The sequence below is a fragment of the Saccopteryx bilineata genome, chromosome 3 (assembly GCF_036850765.1).
Source record: "Saccopteryx bilineata isolate mSacBil1 chromosome 3, mSacBil1_pri_phased_curated, whole genome shotgun sequence".
NCBI classification, from domain to species: domain Eukaryota; kingdom Metazoa; phylum Chordata; class Mammalia; order Chiroptera; family Emballonuridae; genus Saccopteryx; species Saccopteryx bilineata.
In genome coordinates this window covers 283105813-283120878 of record NC_089492.1, presented here as the reverse complement: position 1 = coordinate 283120878, position 15066 = coordinate 283105813, and the positions used below count along the sequence as shown (strand labels likewise).

Below are 15066 nucleotides of genomic sequence, written 5' to 3'. Positions count from 1 at the left end.
CTGCCAGCTCTGGACCTCGCCTCGGCCCTGGCCCCCGCACGTGAGGTCAGAACCCGCCCAAGCACAGCACCGTCCCCTGGGAGTCTCCCCCCACCTCCGGAGCCTGTGTTTGTTGGAGATGGTTTGGAGCCTGTGTTTGCCTCATTGGTTCATGTTGCTGCCTCCGTGCCAGACCTGTTGCCTCCAGCGGCCCAGAGCTCTGTGAAAGGGGCCCAGCCACTACTCAGCCCTGGAAGAGGGTAGTTGTGTCAACTTGTAGCAGGCGTGATACCTGTTTGATTAAGATGCAGTCTGTTCCAGTGGTGTTGACAGGAGCTTGAAGGTTCTTGTGTTTTTTGTTGTTTGTTTGTTTGTTTTTGGAAGGTTCCTGCTTCCAGATCTTCCCGTCCTTTGGGCCGGAGGGAGGTGCCCTGGACAGGCAGGAATCCCGTGAAAAGCGAGTGAAGGACTCGGGTTAGCAGGACTCACAGCGTCCCCACGGGCAGGCTCTCTCTCTGACATGGAAACACATGCTGGCCCCCAGACCAGCAGGCCCTCCAGGCAGCTGGGGGCCTTCCTCGGCCTGGCCCAGAGAGTGGACGAGGGCAGCGCCCTGCCCTTTCTCCCCCTCCGCCTCCTGAGTTTTATCACCTCATCTTACAGAAGACATAAATAATCCTAAACACCACCGTGACTGCTACTTTTTTAATGTGACAATAGGCCAGACGGTATCCCGGGCCTTCACGTGAATTATTCCACATCTGACTCCTACTCGTGAAATACTGTTTCATAATAACACTTATCTTTATTGAATATCTTTACCATGGGCCACACACTCTCCATAGCAACCCTGACGAGGGCACAAAGGCACAGAGAGGCGAGGGGCCTCTCTCAGGATCCCCCGCTAAGGAGGGGCAGGACTGGGACCAAACCCAAGCCATCAGTGTTCAGAGCTCAGGCTCTGGAGGCAGTGCTGGGCCAACTCATTGCACAACTCCAGGGGGCGCCACTTACACAGAAATGATCCCTCTCGGTTTTCTTATTGTACCAGGGAGGATCCTGAAGCTCAGAGACGGACTGATTTGTTCAAGGTCATACAGCAGTTAAGTAGTGGAAGTGGAGTCTGAACCGAGATGTTTGGCTTTTGTCACGTGGGGGTATTTGGGCGACTCACCAATTCCCAGGGGCTCCAGACTCGGGGGTTGAGAGGACGCAGGCAGGGTGTGAAGGCCCAGAGAGGAGCAGAGGAGTGTCAGAGCGTGCCAGAGCTCCGGAGCTCCGTCAGACATGCTGCGTGAACTGCCATGGGGGGCGGGGGGGGGGGGCAAAGGAATGGGTGATAAGTGTGAGCTTGGCCCCCCCTTTCTGTTTACATTGCTGGTCTCGCTTTGTGTGGTCACGAGCTAAACTGCCACAGTGTGTGTGCAGATTTTAAGATTTCACCTGCCTTGTGTGTAGCTCACGCCTCTGTGTGCCTCTGTATCAGAGGTGCAGTGTCCTCAGTGGGCGGTTTGGGAGAGGGTCCTGCGCCTCAGCACTCACAGGGACACCGCCCCAGCCTGTGGGACCCACCCTAGCGCCCCGCCCCGTTGTCAGGTAGCAGTGATGTCAAGCTGCCTGCCGAGTTAGGAGGTGCCATTCCAAGTCCCCGGCAGGTGACGCTCCACCCGGGGGGAAGAAGGCCGGTGGGGACAGGAGCGTGGCCCTGTCCAGTCCGCTTCCTGTGCGGCCATAGAGGGCAGCTGGGACTTTCCTGGGCTTCCCACGTGTCTAGCTGGGAATGCTACACGAGGGCAGGGCAAGGGTTAATCCCCACATAACAGGAGGCCCGCTGGGATGCTCATTTCTCTCCCGATCCCCTTCTGGGCAGCCAGGATGGACTGGGCAGGAGGAAGGGAGCAGGGTATCCCCCCAGGAGCATCCCCCCAGGATGGTCCAGACACATGTGCACCCGGAAGGAAAAGCAGGTATGATCACGAGTGAGGTGTAGGGGTCCAGGAGACGTGAGTCTTCACGAAGCTGGGGCTGCTGCCGGCACGTGGCAGCTCTGAGACACCCCGGGCTCGATGGCCCCGGCAACAGAGGGGTCGCTCTGTTGCTCTGGTTGTGAGCCAGCGGAGCTGATTCCCTGGGCCCTCGGCCCGACACAGCAGAGACCTGCTTCCACTTACTCTGCGGGTTTTTACCAAGTGCTTCCCTGGTTGTGCCCAGTCCCCAGCCAGGTGCTGGGGTTCCGTGGTGACTAGACATGCCCGTTCTCTGCCTCCTGGACTGGGTCTGCATCCCTTATGCTGGTTGTTTTTTTGTCCCTCAAAGCATGGGCACCGTGGAACCCACAAAGGGTTCCCAGTCAGACACCCAGGCTTGGATCTCCGACTTGGATGTTATGCCTACTGTGCACTCTTAGAGGACTCACTTAACCTCTCTGAGCTTTTAGTTTCTCTGCAGTCAGGCAGAGATCATTCCACACTCCCTGCTTGAGACTCGGGGCTGTTGCGCTGAGTACATGAAAGTTTTCTAAGTGAGGGAAGAAATTATTATCTCACTTTGGGGTGGGGCTGACACTCTCAACTTGACCCTCCCCCCCGCCACATAGGTTTAAATTCTCCAGGGGCTTGTGATGGAAGGGGGGTGATTTCACACACTCCTGGTGTGTCTGAGCTGGAGGCAATCCTAAAGAGTACTTGGTCCAGGCTTGTCATTGTCCAGATGTGGAAACTGAGGCTCAGAGAAGGCAGTGATTTACCTAAAATAACCCAGCTCCTCAGTGTGATGAGGGTGTATCAGGCTCTAGGCCAAGGACTGTCCGTTTATCTGCTGGAATCTCTGCTCTGCCAGGAAGACCCTGAGGCCTGAGGCAAGATATGGCAAGTTCTGGAGCAGGAAAGATGAGATAAAGTCTTTCATTTTATCTGCGTTCACATTAGGGGCAAACGGAGGCAGCTCTGCCTGTCACTGCCCCTGGGGCATCAGATTCACTGGAAATTCCAGTGCCAGACCCTTGGGCCCTTCTGTATGTCCCCCCTCAGCCCTGGCATGAGCCTGGGAAGCTAGCTGGGAACTAGAAATTGGTGAGAAGAAAATGCATTAATACGTTTCTAATACGTGCCCTTTTTCTCTCCCAAATAATTTGAGATTGTTTCTAATAAAAGCCCACATATCCTGGGGAGAGGTAACCCAAAGTTAAGGAAGACCTCAGTCATCAGCTAGAGAGAGGAGGAGCTGCCTGCCTGTCCCACCCGTCCTAACTCAGCCCCACGCTGTCCCTGGTCTCCCTCGCGTCCCGGGCACTTGCATCCTGTGATCCCGAGAGCCGGGCTGGGTGTTGGCCCTCCCCAGCCTGCGTTATGCAGGACCTTGTGATGGGGGGAGGGTGGGGATCACAGGTTGAACTTGGGAGAAGGTAAAGCAATGGAAGCCAAAACCCCGTTTTCTCGCAGTGTCCTTCAGATCCCAGCTAGGCCCTGGAGAGAGCCCAAAGGAATGGGTGATAAGTGTGTGCTTGCCCTCCCCCTTTCTGTTTACATTGCTGGTCTCGCTTTGTGTTGGTCAGGAGCTAAGAGGTATCCCCCGGCGAGGCCTGCAGTTGCAGATGCTAACTCACTGATTGGCACTCGATGCAGAGCCAGAGATGATGCCCGGGGACAGAAGTCAATTCGTGGGTTTCTCACGATGGTGAGTGATGGCCGAGCAGCAGGCCAAGAGGTCCCCTTGATCACGTCACCCTCTTTCTGTTTCCTGGCTCTCTCTCTCTCTAGGCCAAGCAGTCCTTGGCTACGCTGACCAAGGACGTCCCCAAGCGGCATTCACTCGCCATGCCGGGCGAGACGGTGCTCAACGGCAACCAGGAGTGGGTGGTGCAGGCGGACCTGCCGCTGACCGCAGCCATCCGGCAGAGCCAGCAGACCCTCTACCACTCACATCCCCCCCACCCTGCAGACCGGCAAGGTGAGTGCCCCCCAGCCCCTCCCCCCCACAGCTGTGGGGGCTTCTCAGGAGGGCAGCCTCTTCATTTGCACTAAGCTGCTGAGGGAAGCGTGGGGCAGGAGCCACGGGCTCATGTAACTGAAAAGTCTAAGAGCCAGACCTCCGACACGGCTGGATCCTGAGGTTTAGACGGTACCTGGGTCTGTCTGACTGCATCTCTCAGCTCTGCCTGCCGCCAATTGGCTTCGTCTTTCATTTGTCTCTTTCCACGAGGCAGCCAAACATTCCCCAGATGGTGGATTTTAGCTTACAGCTCAAAAGTCTTGTGATAGAGAAACTTTCCCTCTATGTACATAGCAGACCCCAACGAAGGACTCTTGATTGGCCAGCCCGAGTCACATGCCCACCCCAGGACCAATCACTGTGTCTAAACTCCAGACTGGGTCACATGGCTGGCATCCTTTGGCAGAGGAGACAACTGAGCTCCCTGAATGACAGCTTCACACAGTCACATAATGTGTGGAAAAGCCAGAAATAAATGGCATAGGTGTTTGCTGTAGGCACTGGGTACGGGGGTGGGGGGTGGGGGGGTGGTCAGCCTCTGGGCAGCACCTGCAGCCCACCTGGCTTCTGGCTTCATTCTCTGTCACTCCTGTGAGTGGCTGCCTTTGTGAGGCAGATGCAGTTGGGGGGCAGGCAGCTAGACTTTGGAGGCCCCAAGTCCTGCTGTCACGTCACCTAGCTGAGAATCAAGTTCTGACTCCAAAGCCCCTCTGCCATCCACCTCCCCCCCTAGACTTTATGGCCATTGGCAGCAAGGACTGTCTTCCTCAGTAATATAGTCCTGCCTACTCACGTGCTATCTGCACACAGTAGGCCCTCAGTCAGTATTGCTGAACGACGTGCTTCCTCCACCCAGAGCCTGTACCCACTGCCAGGGAAGCAGTCTCTGGGGTCCTCTGCAGGCTTCCAGCTGTGCATGCTTCCAGCTGTGCCTTCTGAGCTGAGCCTTTCATTCAGTGACTGTTGATTCAGCACCTACTACGTGCCAAGCACTGTGAGCTCTGGGTTCAGCATGGATAAGACACCCAGGGTGCCTGCCCTCATGGAGCTGGCATTGTAGGTGTGAAGACAGACAACACACACATAACTAAGCTGGCACACAGTGATTAGATTGTAATTGACAGAACACAGGTGCTTTGATGGGAGGAAGGCAGTGAGAGGGAGACTGATCATTGAGGAAGGCCTCTTTTGGGACAGGCCTGAATGATGAGAATTCTCCCAGTGGGTAGCAGGACCAGCAGAGACTGGGGCAGGAGGGAGATGGCATGTGTTGGGCACTGTCAGAAGGCTGCTGTGACACAAGCAGAGGCTGGTGGGGTGGGCAGGGCTGTATCCCTTCTGGCCTCAGAGGTCAGAAGGAAGAGTGTGCATGTTTACCCCCAGGGTGACCAGATGCCTGGCTTTCACTGCAATGTGAGGCATGGAGGAGGGAGGCCCCTAGGAGGCTGCCATGGTCTACCAGGAGAGAGATGGGTTGTCTTGGGCTGAGTTGGTGGCACTGGGGTTGGAGAGAAGCAGACAGATCTGGGTGGGGTTTAGAAGTGCTGATTATGATTGGTGTGGGGGGGTGCTGGTGGTGGCTCTAGGCTTCTGCTTGGGAAGCTGGTGTTTACCAGCAGTTAGGATCACATCAGGTTTAGGGAATGTCCAGGGGTGGGAGCACTGTGAGGACAGTCACTGAGGTCCCTGGAGACTCTACCTCTTCTTCTCCTTCATCCTGGTTAGCAGGGGCCTGGGTGGATGCAGAGGCTGTGATGGGAGATTCTTCCTGGAACCTCCACTCCGATGACTTGTGTGGCTGCTGAACAGAGGGGCGGAGAGCTGGGCAGGCGCCTTTCCTACGTCTCAGTGTTCTCGTCTGTATAATGGGGGCACTGGTGGAATCGCCTGCAAGGCAGTCAAGGCGAGGACATTCTCTCTGTCCCTCACTTACCAGCTGTCCCTGCTTTCCAGCGGTCAGGGTGAGCCCCTGCCACTCCCGGCAGCCCTCTGTCATCTCGGACGCGTCTGCCGCGGAAGGCGACCGGTCATCCACGCCAAGCGACATCAACTCCCCTCGACACCGGACGCACTCCCTCTGCAACGTAAGGCCAGCAGCAGCAGGGCCCGGGCCCTGGGCCCTGCCCGGAAACCGCTGGGGCGGGCGGAGGGGTGAAGACGTACTCGTTGTTTCCTCTCGTCCACCCAGGGAGCACTCTGGCGGAGGCACTTCCTGTTCTGTTCTTTCCTTTTGCAAGAAGAGATGGATGTGGGGAGAGAAAGGAAGGAGGCCCATTTGCTCCTTGTGTCCGGGAGGGCAAGGAAAATCCAGAGGAAGGCGGGCCTGGGTCGGCCGTGGGGTCTGTGCAGCCCGGGGTCCCTCTGGTGGGCTGCGCCTGAGACCGCGGGCTCCTCCTCCCGGACGTTACCCTCCGCAGCTCAGGGCCTTCCCAGCACACCTCATTTCTCCGTAGGGCCAGCTTGGCTCGAGGCTCCAGCCAGGAATGAGGCAGGATTTTTTGAGCTTCAGGAAGCTTTGGCGTGTTTTGTCTCTGGAGCAGTATCCATGAATTTGTTCTAAGTTTGTTTAATCAAACACGTTTTGGTTGCATACTGGGTGCCAGCTACCAAGAGGCACATGTCCCTAGTCACCTAACTCCTGATGACTAGTAGGGCAGCAGACAGGCTCCCAAGAAGTGAGGGGGCGGGGTGCCAGATAAACAAAGGTGGGTCAAGTGTCTGAGGACAGGAGGATGCCATATCTAGGCTCTGACATCACACAGGGGTTGGGTGTGGGGGCCATTCTTTATTCCTGTCCCATCATGCGGTTGAGAATACAGAGGGCTCCCGGCTGTGTCCTGAAGATTGAGACATACTAGGGTAGGTCTTCGAATGCATGGGAAGGCTTTCTCAAGAACACAGTGAACGTTGCTTTATTAACCAGTGAGATAGAGAATTAAAAAAAAAAAAAAATGAGGTGAATACAGTGGGAAAGAAAGACAGAATAGCCATTCCTTGCCGATATGACTGTCTACCTGGAAACCTCCGGAGAAGAACCTTGAAAACCTATTAGCACTAATAATAAGCTTGTGCATAATGGTACTGATTGAAAATCAATTCATAAAAATCAGTATCTTTTCTATCTCATTTGGACCTGATTTCTACAAGTAATCATAATGGAAACTTTTTTTTTTTCTATCTACAATAACAATGAAAGCACTTATAAAAACGGCTAAGACTAAACATAAAGTAAGCTGCCTCAGTGTGGTGGTGTGGGCAGCCTGACTGCTGGCCCGGGGCCTTGGTTGGCCCATGTCCTAATGGGGAGAAGGTTGCCTGCAGGCCAGGGGCCCCACTGAGGGCTGGGATTCTTTTTTAACTGGGGCTTTATGAAAGGAAGCAGTGTGTTCTCTCATCCCCAGGAAAGCACCCCGGTGACAAAGGCTTTCTTGACTGACCGAACAACGCAAAGAAGGTGGACCACTAAAGGGGCCACTGACATCTATCTCTGGTTCTGAGGGACCACTGTTAAGTTATACCTACAGCCAGCATCTTACAGTGCGGCCCAGAATCCTCTAGTGCACGTAGCCCAAATGAGACTACCTTCTCAGGGGCCTTTTTTTTTTTTTTAATCTTCTCTTGATGGGCCCAAAGAGGGTCTGACAGCCCAAATGCTGTTGGAAAATTCATTGTATAGAAAGGATTCTCTAAAGGCCTCTTGAATTACATTGGCACAGGCCTAACCTTTTCCCCAACTTGGCCTTGGCACATACCTGCTGCTAACAGATGTCAGGTCCAGCACATTTATTTCCAGGTTCACCTTAGAGCCCTATAGCCAGAAATACATACTTTGATGAGCCAGTTGTCTGGATACAGGCATTTCAGTGGGCACTGGTCTTATTCTCTTCCCCATAAATTTAGCAAAGATGTTTTAGCTGCCTACTATGAGTCCCATTTGTAAACTTTGAGATAGGACTAAAGGCTAAACTACCATTTGTTCCATTCCTGCCCTCCCTCAACTACTTCCATCCCACATATCAACAGATGTGCACACAGGTAAGGCAGGAAGAGCCGGCAAATAGCTCCAGGTAACCCTCTGTTCTCAGGCATTTGACCTGACAACAGCAAGAACAGCCAGTGCAGTCTGGACTGAGGATCCTGCCCCCATCCTCTCATGCTCTGGCCACTCATTTAAAGCAGAAGTGGCAACTCAGCACAGAGAGGTTGTTAGAGAACATTGATGGACATGGCAAGTGATATAGACTTTGTTTCTTCATGGGTACTTTGCCTGCAATTCTGTAAACAACCATCAGTAGTCTCCCTAGTAATGACTTTCACGGTCCAAATGATCCTGTTTGCCCCCAGGTGGGACAGACTGATTTTGGGGTGTAGTGAAAGCTTTTGTACATCCACTTTTGCACACAATAAGAAGGAGAACTGGACCAGGAGGAACCAGACTGTCCCAAATTTGCATTGTAACTCTGCTTTTAATTAACTCCATGATGTTGGACTGTCTAGAGCCTATGTAGCTATAAATCAGGCTAATGAGTCCTTCTGTACTTATACAAAAATAAAAGATTCATTGGGTTTGTGGGGGGAGTTAGAGGCTACAGAGTATTTCTAGTCTTCCTGTTTCAAAATCCTTTCTTTTTATGCTTTTTTTTATTCTATAAAAGTTGTATTTCTTTAGGAAAAACACCAAGTGTAACCAACCTCCAGTTCTAACACACTCGACCAATTGGGACAGGAGCTTAGAAGCCTTTGAGTAACTGATTTGTTGGGTCAGAGAGTGTTGGGGGTCAAGAGGTCAGAGCGGGCAGTAGGGCACCCCAGAGCCTCGGGCCAGGACCCCTGATCCAAACAGCACGTCAGTGAGCCCCAGGTCCTCCCCAATGAGCCATCCGGGAGTGTCTGCTTCAGGGGTGGGTGGTCGGCCCCGCAGTACGAAGCAGGGTGGTACCTAAGGGATGGCTTCCCTTCACGAAAGATCCCGTGCTTCACAGGCCACCTCTGCTTGCATGTGTCTGTCCTGTGTCTCTGCTGTTTCATCTTTCTCTTCTGCTTTGGCTATAGGGCGACAGTCCCGGCCCAGTTCAGAAGAACCTGCACAACCCCATTGTACAGGTAGGTGTGCCTTCTCTGGGGTCTCGGGCCCTCCCTTCACCCCACCCTATGACTTCATCCCCTGTTCCCCTGGGCCCTTGCCTCCCCCTCTTCAATACTTGGGACACCTCAGGCAGAGAGGAAGGAGTTAAGGCGCTACGTCACATGTGGATTGGTGCCTAAATCACAGTTATTACCTGGTCTGCCCTTCCGTGCCCTCATTTGGACCTGTACACCTACTAAGAGTATCACATCAGTATCCTCCATTCCTGCTGCCCTGGTAGTATCCTCTTCTGGCAGCCAGTCTGATGACCCAAGCCATGAGCTCACTGGGCCCCTCATTGCAGAAAACTTTTACTTATTTTAAACATTTTTATATTCTATCATCAGGGTGAGGAGAAGAATCTGCAGGGAAGAGACCAACATGAATTTGAGGGTCAGAAGGGGGTCTCTGAGATGTTTTCTAGTTCTGGGGTACCCACATGCTGGTCTATGCAACCATTCATTGCATCAGGGTCCATCAGGAAAGTTTTTCAAATGCAGACTTCTGGGCCCTTCAACATGGAGATTATGATCTACCAGGTGTGGATTGGGCCTGAAATTTAGGAGATATATTTTGAGCACCATCAGTCTAGTCTATTCCCTACCTTTTTGTGGGAGAGTGGTACCCCATGTCTATACAGAGCACTTGACAGTCTGCAAAGCTCTCTGATAGACACGGTCCCCCAAATCCTTCTAGTTATCTCATAATCAAGGCTGGAACCCAAGCCCCAGTCTCCCCCTCAACCTTGGCCACTCCTGCTTTTTGTCCAGGACCTTCAGGTCCAGGGTCCTTTCTCTTGGCTGACCCAAAGCTCAGGTGTCCTCCCTCCTCTCCGGGCTCTCCCAGGCCTCCTTTTGCAGAGACTCTTTCACAGGGAACTTGTGCCCTTGTGCAGTGTCCAGTTGCCGAGCCATAGCCCAGTGCATGCACGCAATCTTGCAAGCCCTCAAGAGGCACTGGAAGGTGTGGGCAAACAATTTACATGATGATACAGGCATCACCAGCAGCTAAGCAGGATGGAATGCATATTGTGCGCCAGGCACTGCTCTAAGCGTTTGTATCCCCTTCAGTGACATCCTCATGACAGTCTTGGATGAGTCCTTCCGTTTGTCCCTGAGGTCCTGTAACTGGCCCAAGTTCCCTCAGACCCTGGCATTCCCGACCACGGGTGGCCCCTTCCCCTCCCCCAACGGCCGTCCCCGTCCCTCCACGACGCGAAGCTCCCAGCTCAGGTTGGCTTTGTTCTTTTCCCCTTATCTCCACTACTTGGCCCCGACTCCTCAGTCACTAGAGGATCTTGAAGACCAAAAACGAAAAAAGAAGAAAGAGAAGATGGGATTTGGCTCCATCTCCCGCGTCTTCGCCAGAGGGAAGCAACGGAAGTCCCTCGACCCAGGCCTCTTTGATGGTACCGCCCCCGATTATTACATAGAGGAGGACGCGGACTGGTGATACCCGCCTCCCTTCGCTTGCTGCCCGGCAGGCGTGGCTGTGCGTGTGGACGTGCCTGCGTGTGGACGTGCCTGCGTGTGGACGTGCCTGCGTGTGGACGTGCCTGCGTGCGTGTGTGGGGGCGTGCGTGCGTGTCAGTGCGCATGGGCGTGGGTGCTGGGCGTGGCCAGGCGCAAACGCGTGTGACCCCTTCCCTGTGCGTCGCCACCTCTGTAATTGATGTACATACTACAACCGTGTGTGAATATGTCAACTCTCTGTCGTCTTCAGCGCGATACAGTTGTGTTGTTAACCTGGGTTTGTTTTTGTTTTGTTTGTTTTTTTTCAATGTTTCTTTTTGTTTGGTTCGTTGGGTTGGTTTTATCCCCCCCCCGTCCCCCTCCCCTCTCCTCCTTTTTATGAAACTTGAAAACTTGAAGGACTGCTGTGTATTTGTAAATAACAAAAACTATTGTGCACTCCGTGCTTGTAAATGTCCCTTGTCCAAACTGCTACTTCTGGAGCCCGTCTCCCCAAGGATGTGGTCTGTTTTTGATGTCTTCCCTCTCCCTGCCCTCCCCTCCGGTGTGAACGTGTGGGACCAGACCCTGTTCTCGGGGCGCGCTCAAGTCACTTTAACCACAAAACGCCACCGTCGTCAGGGTAAGGTCCGCTCTCTGCAAGAGTCTCCAAAGCCCTGCCAAGGGGCCTTGTCTTGGCTGGGTTTGTTGAGGTCAAATGGGCTCTTTTTAACGGCCTGCCAGTTTTTAAATTGCGTTGCCGTTTTTTTCTTTATGGAAAAAGGAAAAAGGAAATTGTTCCGTTTAATTTATTTGCACAAGTGCAGAAGACTTATTCTATCTAAATTATTACATAAATATCGGAATGTATATTTTTCCATGGGGCGGGCGGGAGGCGGGTGTTTCTGTTGACTTGTCTATTCTCTTATCATGCTGCTGCCAAACTGCGCAAGGTAGAGTTTAGGGTGGCCAGAACCCAGGGACTATGGGATTTCAAAGCTTGCTTTTTTTTTTTTTCTGTTCATTCTTCTTCTCTCTCCTCATTCTTCCGCCCCTGCATGGAAGTGCGCTCCACCTTTCTTCCCACTCATAGCTCTCTTCAGGTCTTTCTCTGTAGTATATTTATTTATCTGAAATACAGAACACTGACCTCAGTAAGCAGGGCGCCTACTGTAATGGTCACCTTCTCTTGGGTCTGTCTTTTGATTGAGGTAGAATACAGGGGTAACAGCCAATCACATGACCATAGGGTATGACCACAGGGACCATACGCTGAGCGGTTCTACGAGGGTCCTCCGGCGGCATTCCCTGCAGCTATGTCTCTCTCGTCCTTGGTTTATTCTGCACATTGGCCAGGCAGGTGTTATTAGAGGAGGTTCTCCTCTGAAGGGAAGGGCTGTTGGGGACATAGTGTCCAGCTCCAGAGCCCCTGCCCTCCCATTCTGGTTAGTTCCTCCAGCCACGCTTAGCAGAATCTCTCTGAATCCCTTTGGCCCTGTCTTACCAATTGTCACAGCAGCCTGAGCCCACTCACCCCAGGAGAGAGGGCTGGAGGCAACATCTGCCTATTTGGGGAGCAGTGTTGGCCCCAGTGAGGCTCACCAGCAAGGAGCGTGTGCTTTAAACGTGGGCTGATGGAAATCATGTAAGCTAGAAGCCAGCGCCTCCTCCTGAGGCCTCAAACTAGCCTCCCTTTCCTCTTGGTCTGTGAATCCTTCCCCGCCTCTCCCCCAGTGCTCCACCTTAACTACTAACAGTTCAATTCACACACTAAACAACAGTAGTTGAGCTTTCTGCTAACAATAACATTTTCAGCTCTTACAAAGAAAGAAGTGCTGGTGCGTCTCTACCAGAACTGATAGGGTATTTTGTCCACAGTCTCTGAAACAAACAAAAGCTGCAGTCGGCCTCTCTCTTTCCTTCTGACCTGGTGGGGGTTGGGAAGGAGCCAGCCGGGCACCTATTAAGGCTCTTCCTGGCCTCCTTTGGCTAAGCTGTTTAACCGAGACCGGAGCTGGCATCCTTCTCTGCAGAGATATTTTAGAAAACACTTTCTCCCCCATGAATTTTTTTTTCTTTTGATTTCTATTGTTTTCCCCTTATGAGAAAATAAGATTGCAACCACTCCTGGTAATGATTCAGTAGTTCCTTTTTCATTTCAGTTTTTGTAAATTAGGAGATAATTCTAAGAGTTACTAAGGATGATTTATTTAAGAGAACTACGTCAAATAGCGAATGAGTTATGGGTAACATTAGATGAAAATAACCTTTCCCATGGGAAAGGTTTCTCGAAGGCATGGATGCAAATATAAAATATAAAAAAAAATCTAAATAAAGCTTATTTTAAAATATTACTGAATTCTATGTTATTTGATTGCTTTTATCTTGCTCCGGGTGGGAGGCAAAGCCCCCATGAGCTATGCCCTGGAATTCCAGGCCTGGGTCCCAAGGGGTGATGGGAAGGGCCGAGGAAAGCTGGATGGATTCTGGGCCCACGGAGGGGCTGAGGCCCAGGTGGTCTCCCGGAAACATCATGTCTTTGCTGGCTTCGCTGTTGGCATCCAGGGCTGCCCATGTTCCTAATGCACCAGCTCCCAGCCCGGCACCCTGGCCCTGCATTCTCCAGCTCAGCGCCCCCGTCAGCTTTCATCGGCTTCCTCCTCCCCCCTGCACACTTTCCAAAGGCCCAGACGTGGGGCCTGGCAGTTTGGGGCATGTTACTTCCTACAGACCTCAGTGAGGCCTCTGCATCGTCCCAACGTCCCACCTTCCCTGGGGACTGAACTGAGCTTAAGGGAGAAACTGAGCAAGCCATGGGGCTTCCCTGATGAAGCCAGAATAAGTCAGGCTTTTCTGAACCCCAGCGGTTCCCCCAGACACAGCCCAGCCCAGTGGAACTCCATGGTATGAGAAGAGGCCAGCGGGTACCCCAATCCCTAATGGCAGCCTGTGCCCTCAGCCACTGCCCAACCTAAACGTAATGCTGCTCCAGCAGTAAAACTGAAGGAAGGCTGGCCTTTTAACTGCCCTGTCATTTCTGCTGGAAGAAAGCGCAAAGCTCCGTGATGAATAGACCATGCCGAGAAGTTACAGAGCTCAGGACTGCAAGGAACTTAGGGGCATGCGCTCCAGCAGATCTCAACCTGGCCCCACATTACAGTCACCTGCGGAGCTTTCAAAAAAAATTACCGAGGCCCAGCCGTAACCCTGAATCAGCGTTAAACCTTCTCTGGTGATTCCAAGGGGCAGCCAGGCTTGAGGACCACTGGGCTAATCTGAGGAGGGTAAGTGGCCCCAAACTGCCATGCTACCTTCTCCCTGGCCTGGTGCAGACATTATGAATCAATCACAGAGCCCAGGGCTTCTGATTTCTTGACTTTACAGAGCCTCAGCCGGCCACTGCCAGTCAGTCGGAGTTGGCGTACAAGGAGAAAGCCTATTTGCCATCCCAAAACTAACCCAACCCCCACACTGGACAGGTGGGGAAAACGTCGGCCCAGAGAGGAGTGGCTTTAACAAAATCCTAGTTATCGTCCCTACAGCCATGTGACCTCATGGGCCGGGCCACACCTTACTCAGATCTTGGTAGCGCTACTCAAAAGCTACTCTACCTCCTTTGCTAATCTTCACTGAGACCTTGTCCCCAGTGGTCCAACTTCAAGTCGGAAATTGAAGTAGGGCTGCCCAGGGCATCCGGGGCCACTGCACAGCTCCCCAGGCTGTGGGCTGCGTTACTCCGTCAGCCCCCGCTCCGTGCGGGGGCCCCATGTCACGCAGTGCACACCCGCAGGGCTGGCACACCCGCAGGGCTGGCACACCTGCAGGGCTGGACTCGGTGGCCCTGCTGCATGCTCTCCCACCCGTACCGGTAGGCGCCAACAGGTGTAACCTAACAACAGCCATCGTAATCACAGCTAACGTGCATTAAGCACTTACCATAGGCCAGGGTTCGTGCTGCGCACTTAACATGTATTAACTCAGTTAACCCTCCAACAGCCTACGTTATTGAGAAAACTGAGGTTAGGTCATCCAGAGTCAAGGAGTCCTGTGAACAGTACAGTTGGGCTGCAGACCTAGGGAGTCTGGTGCCCGGAAGCACTGCACCACTTGGTCAGTGAGGGGCCTGGACCGAGCAGGGGGGTGCTGTAAACACTTCGGCCCGGCATGGTTTGAATCTGACCTCACCCCACTGTCACCCACCAGCAGTCTCTGGCACAGCTTGGTGCTTCCTTGCCTTTGTGGCTGTGCCTATTTTCATCAGCTTTTTACCCGCCAGGCCCAGAAAACAGCCGGGAGAGGAGTTGGTGGGGAGGGTAGGCGCAGAGGACCGCCTCCATTTGCTCTGAGGTGACCCCTCCCTTGCTGAACCAGAGCTCTGCCCACAACACGAGGCCCCTCCTGGCGCAGGAGGAGCTGCCTCACACCAGGACCCCAGCTGTGGGAGGCAGCCGCTGTGCGCCTCATCTGGGCTCCGGGGAACCCAGGTGCAGCCGGGCTGCCACCTGTGGGTCATCCGCCATT

At 53.3% G+C, this 15066-nt stretch overlaps 1 protein-coding gene across 6 annotated transcripts in view; it reads left to right on the top strand.

The window, feature by feature from the left end:
• Window positions 1–15066, top strand: part of KAZN (kazrin, periplakin interacting protein) — a 760285-nt gene that overhangs the window by 714199 nt on the left and 31020 nt on the right. For 5 of the 6 annotated variants that reach the window (XM_066270382.1, XM_066270383.1, XM_066270384.1 and 2 more), the window contains 4 exons: window positions 3738–3927; window positions 5923–6053; window positions 9022–9072; window positions 10379–10502. In XM_066270382.1, coding sequence (XP_066126479.1) covers window positions 3738–3927; window positions 5923–6053; window positions 9022–9072; window positions 10379–10502 — 496 coding nt within the window. Of the gene's footprint in view, window positions 1–3737; window positions 3928–5922; window positions 6054–9021; window positions 9073–10378; window positions 10622–15066 lie in introns of those variants that run through there. The other variant, XM_066270388.1, reaches the window with a different exon arrangement.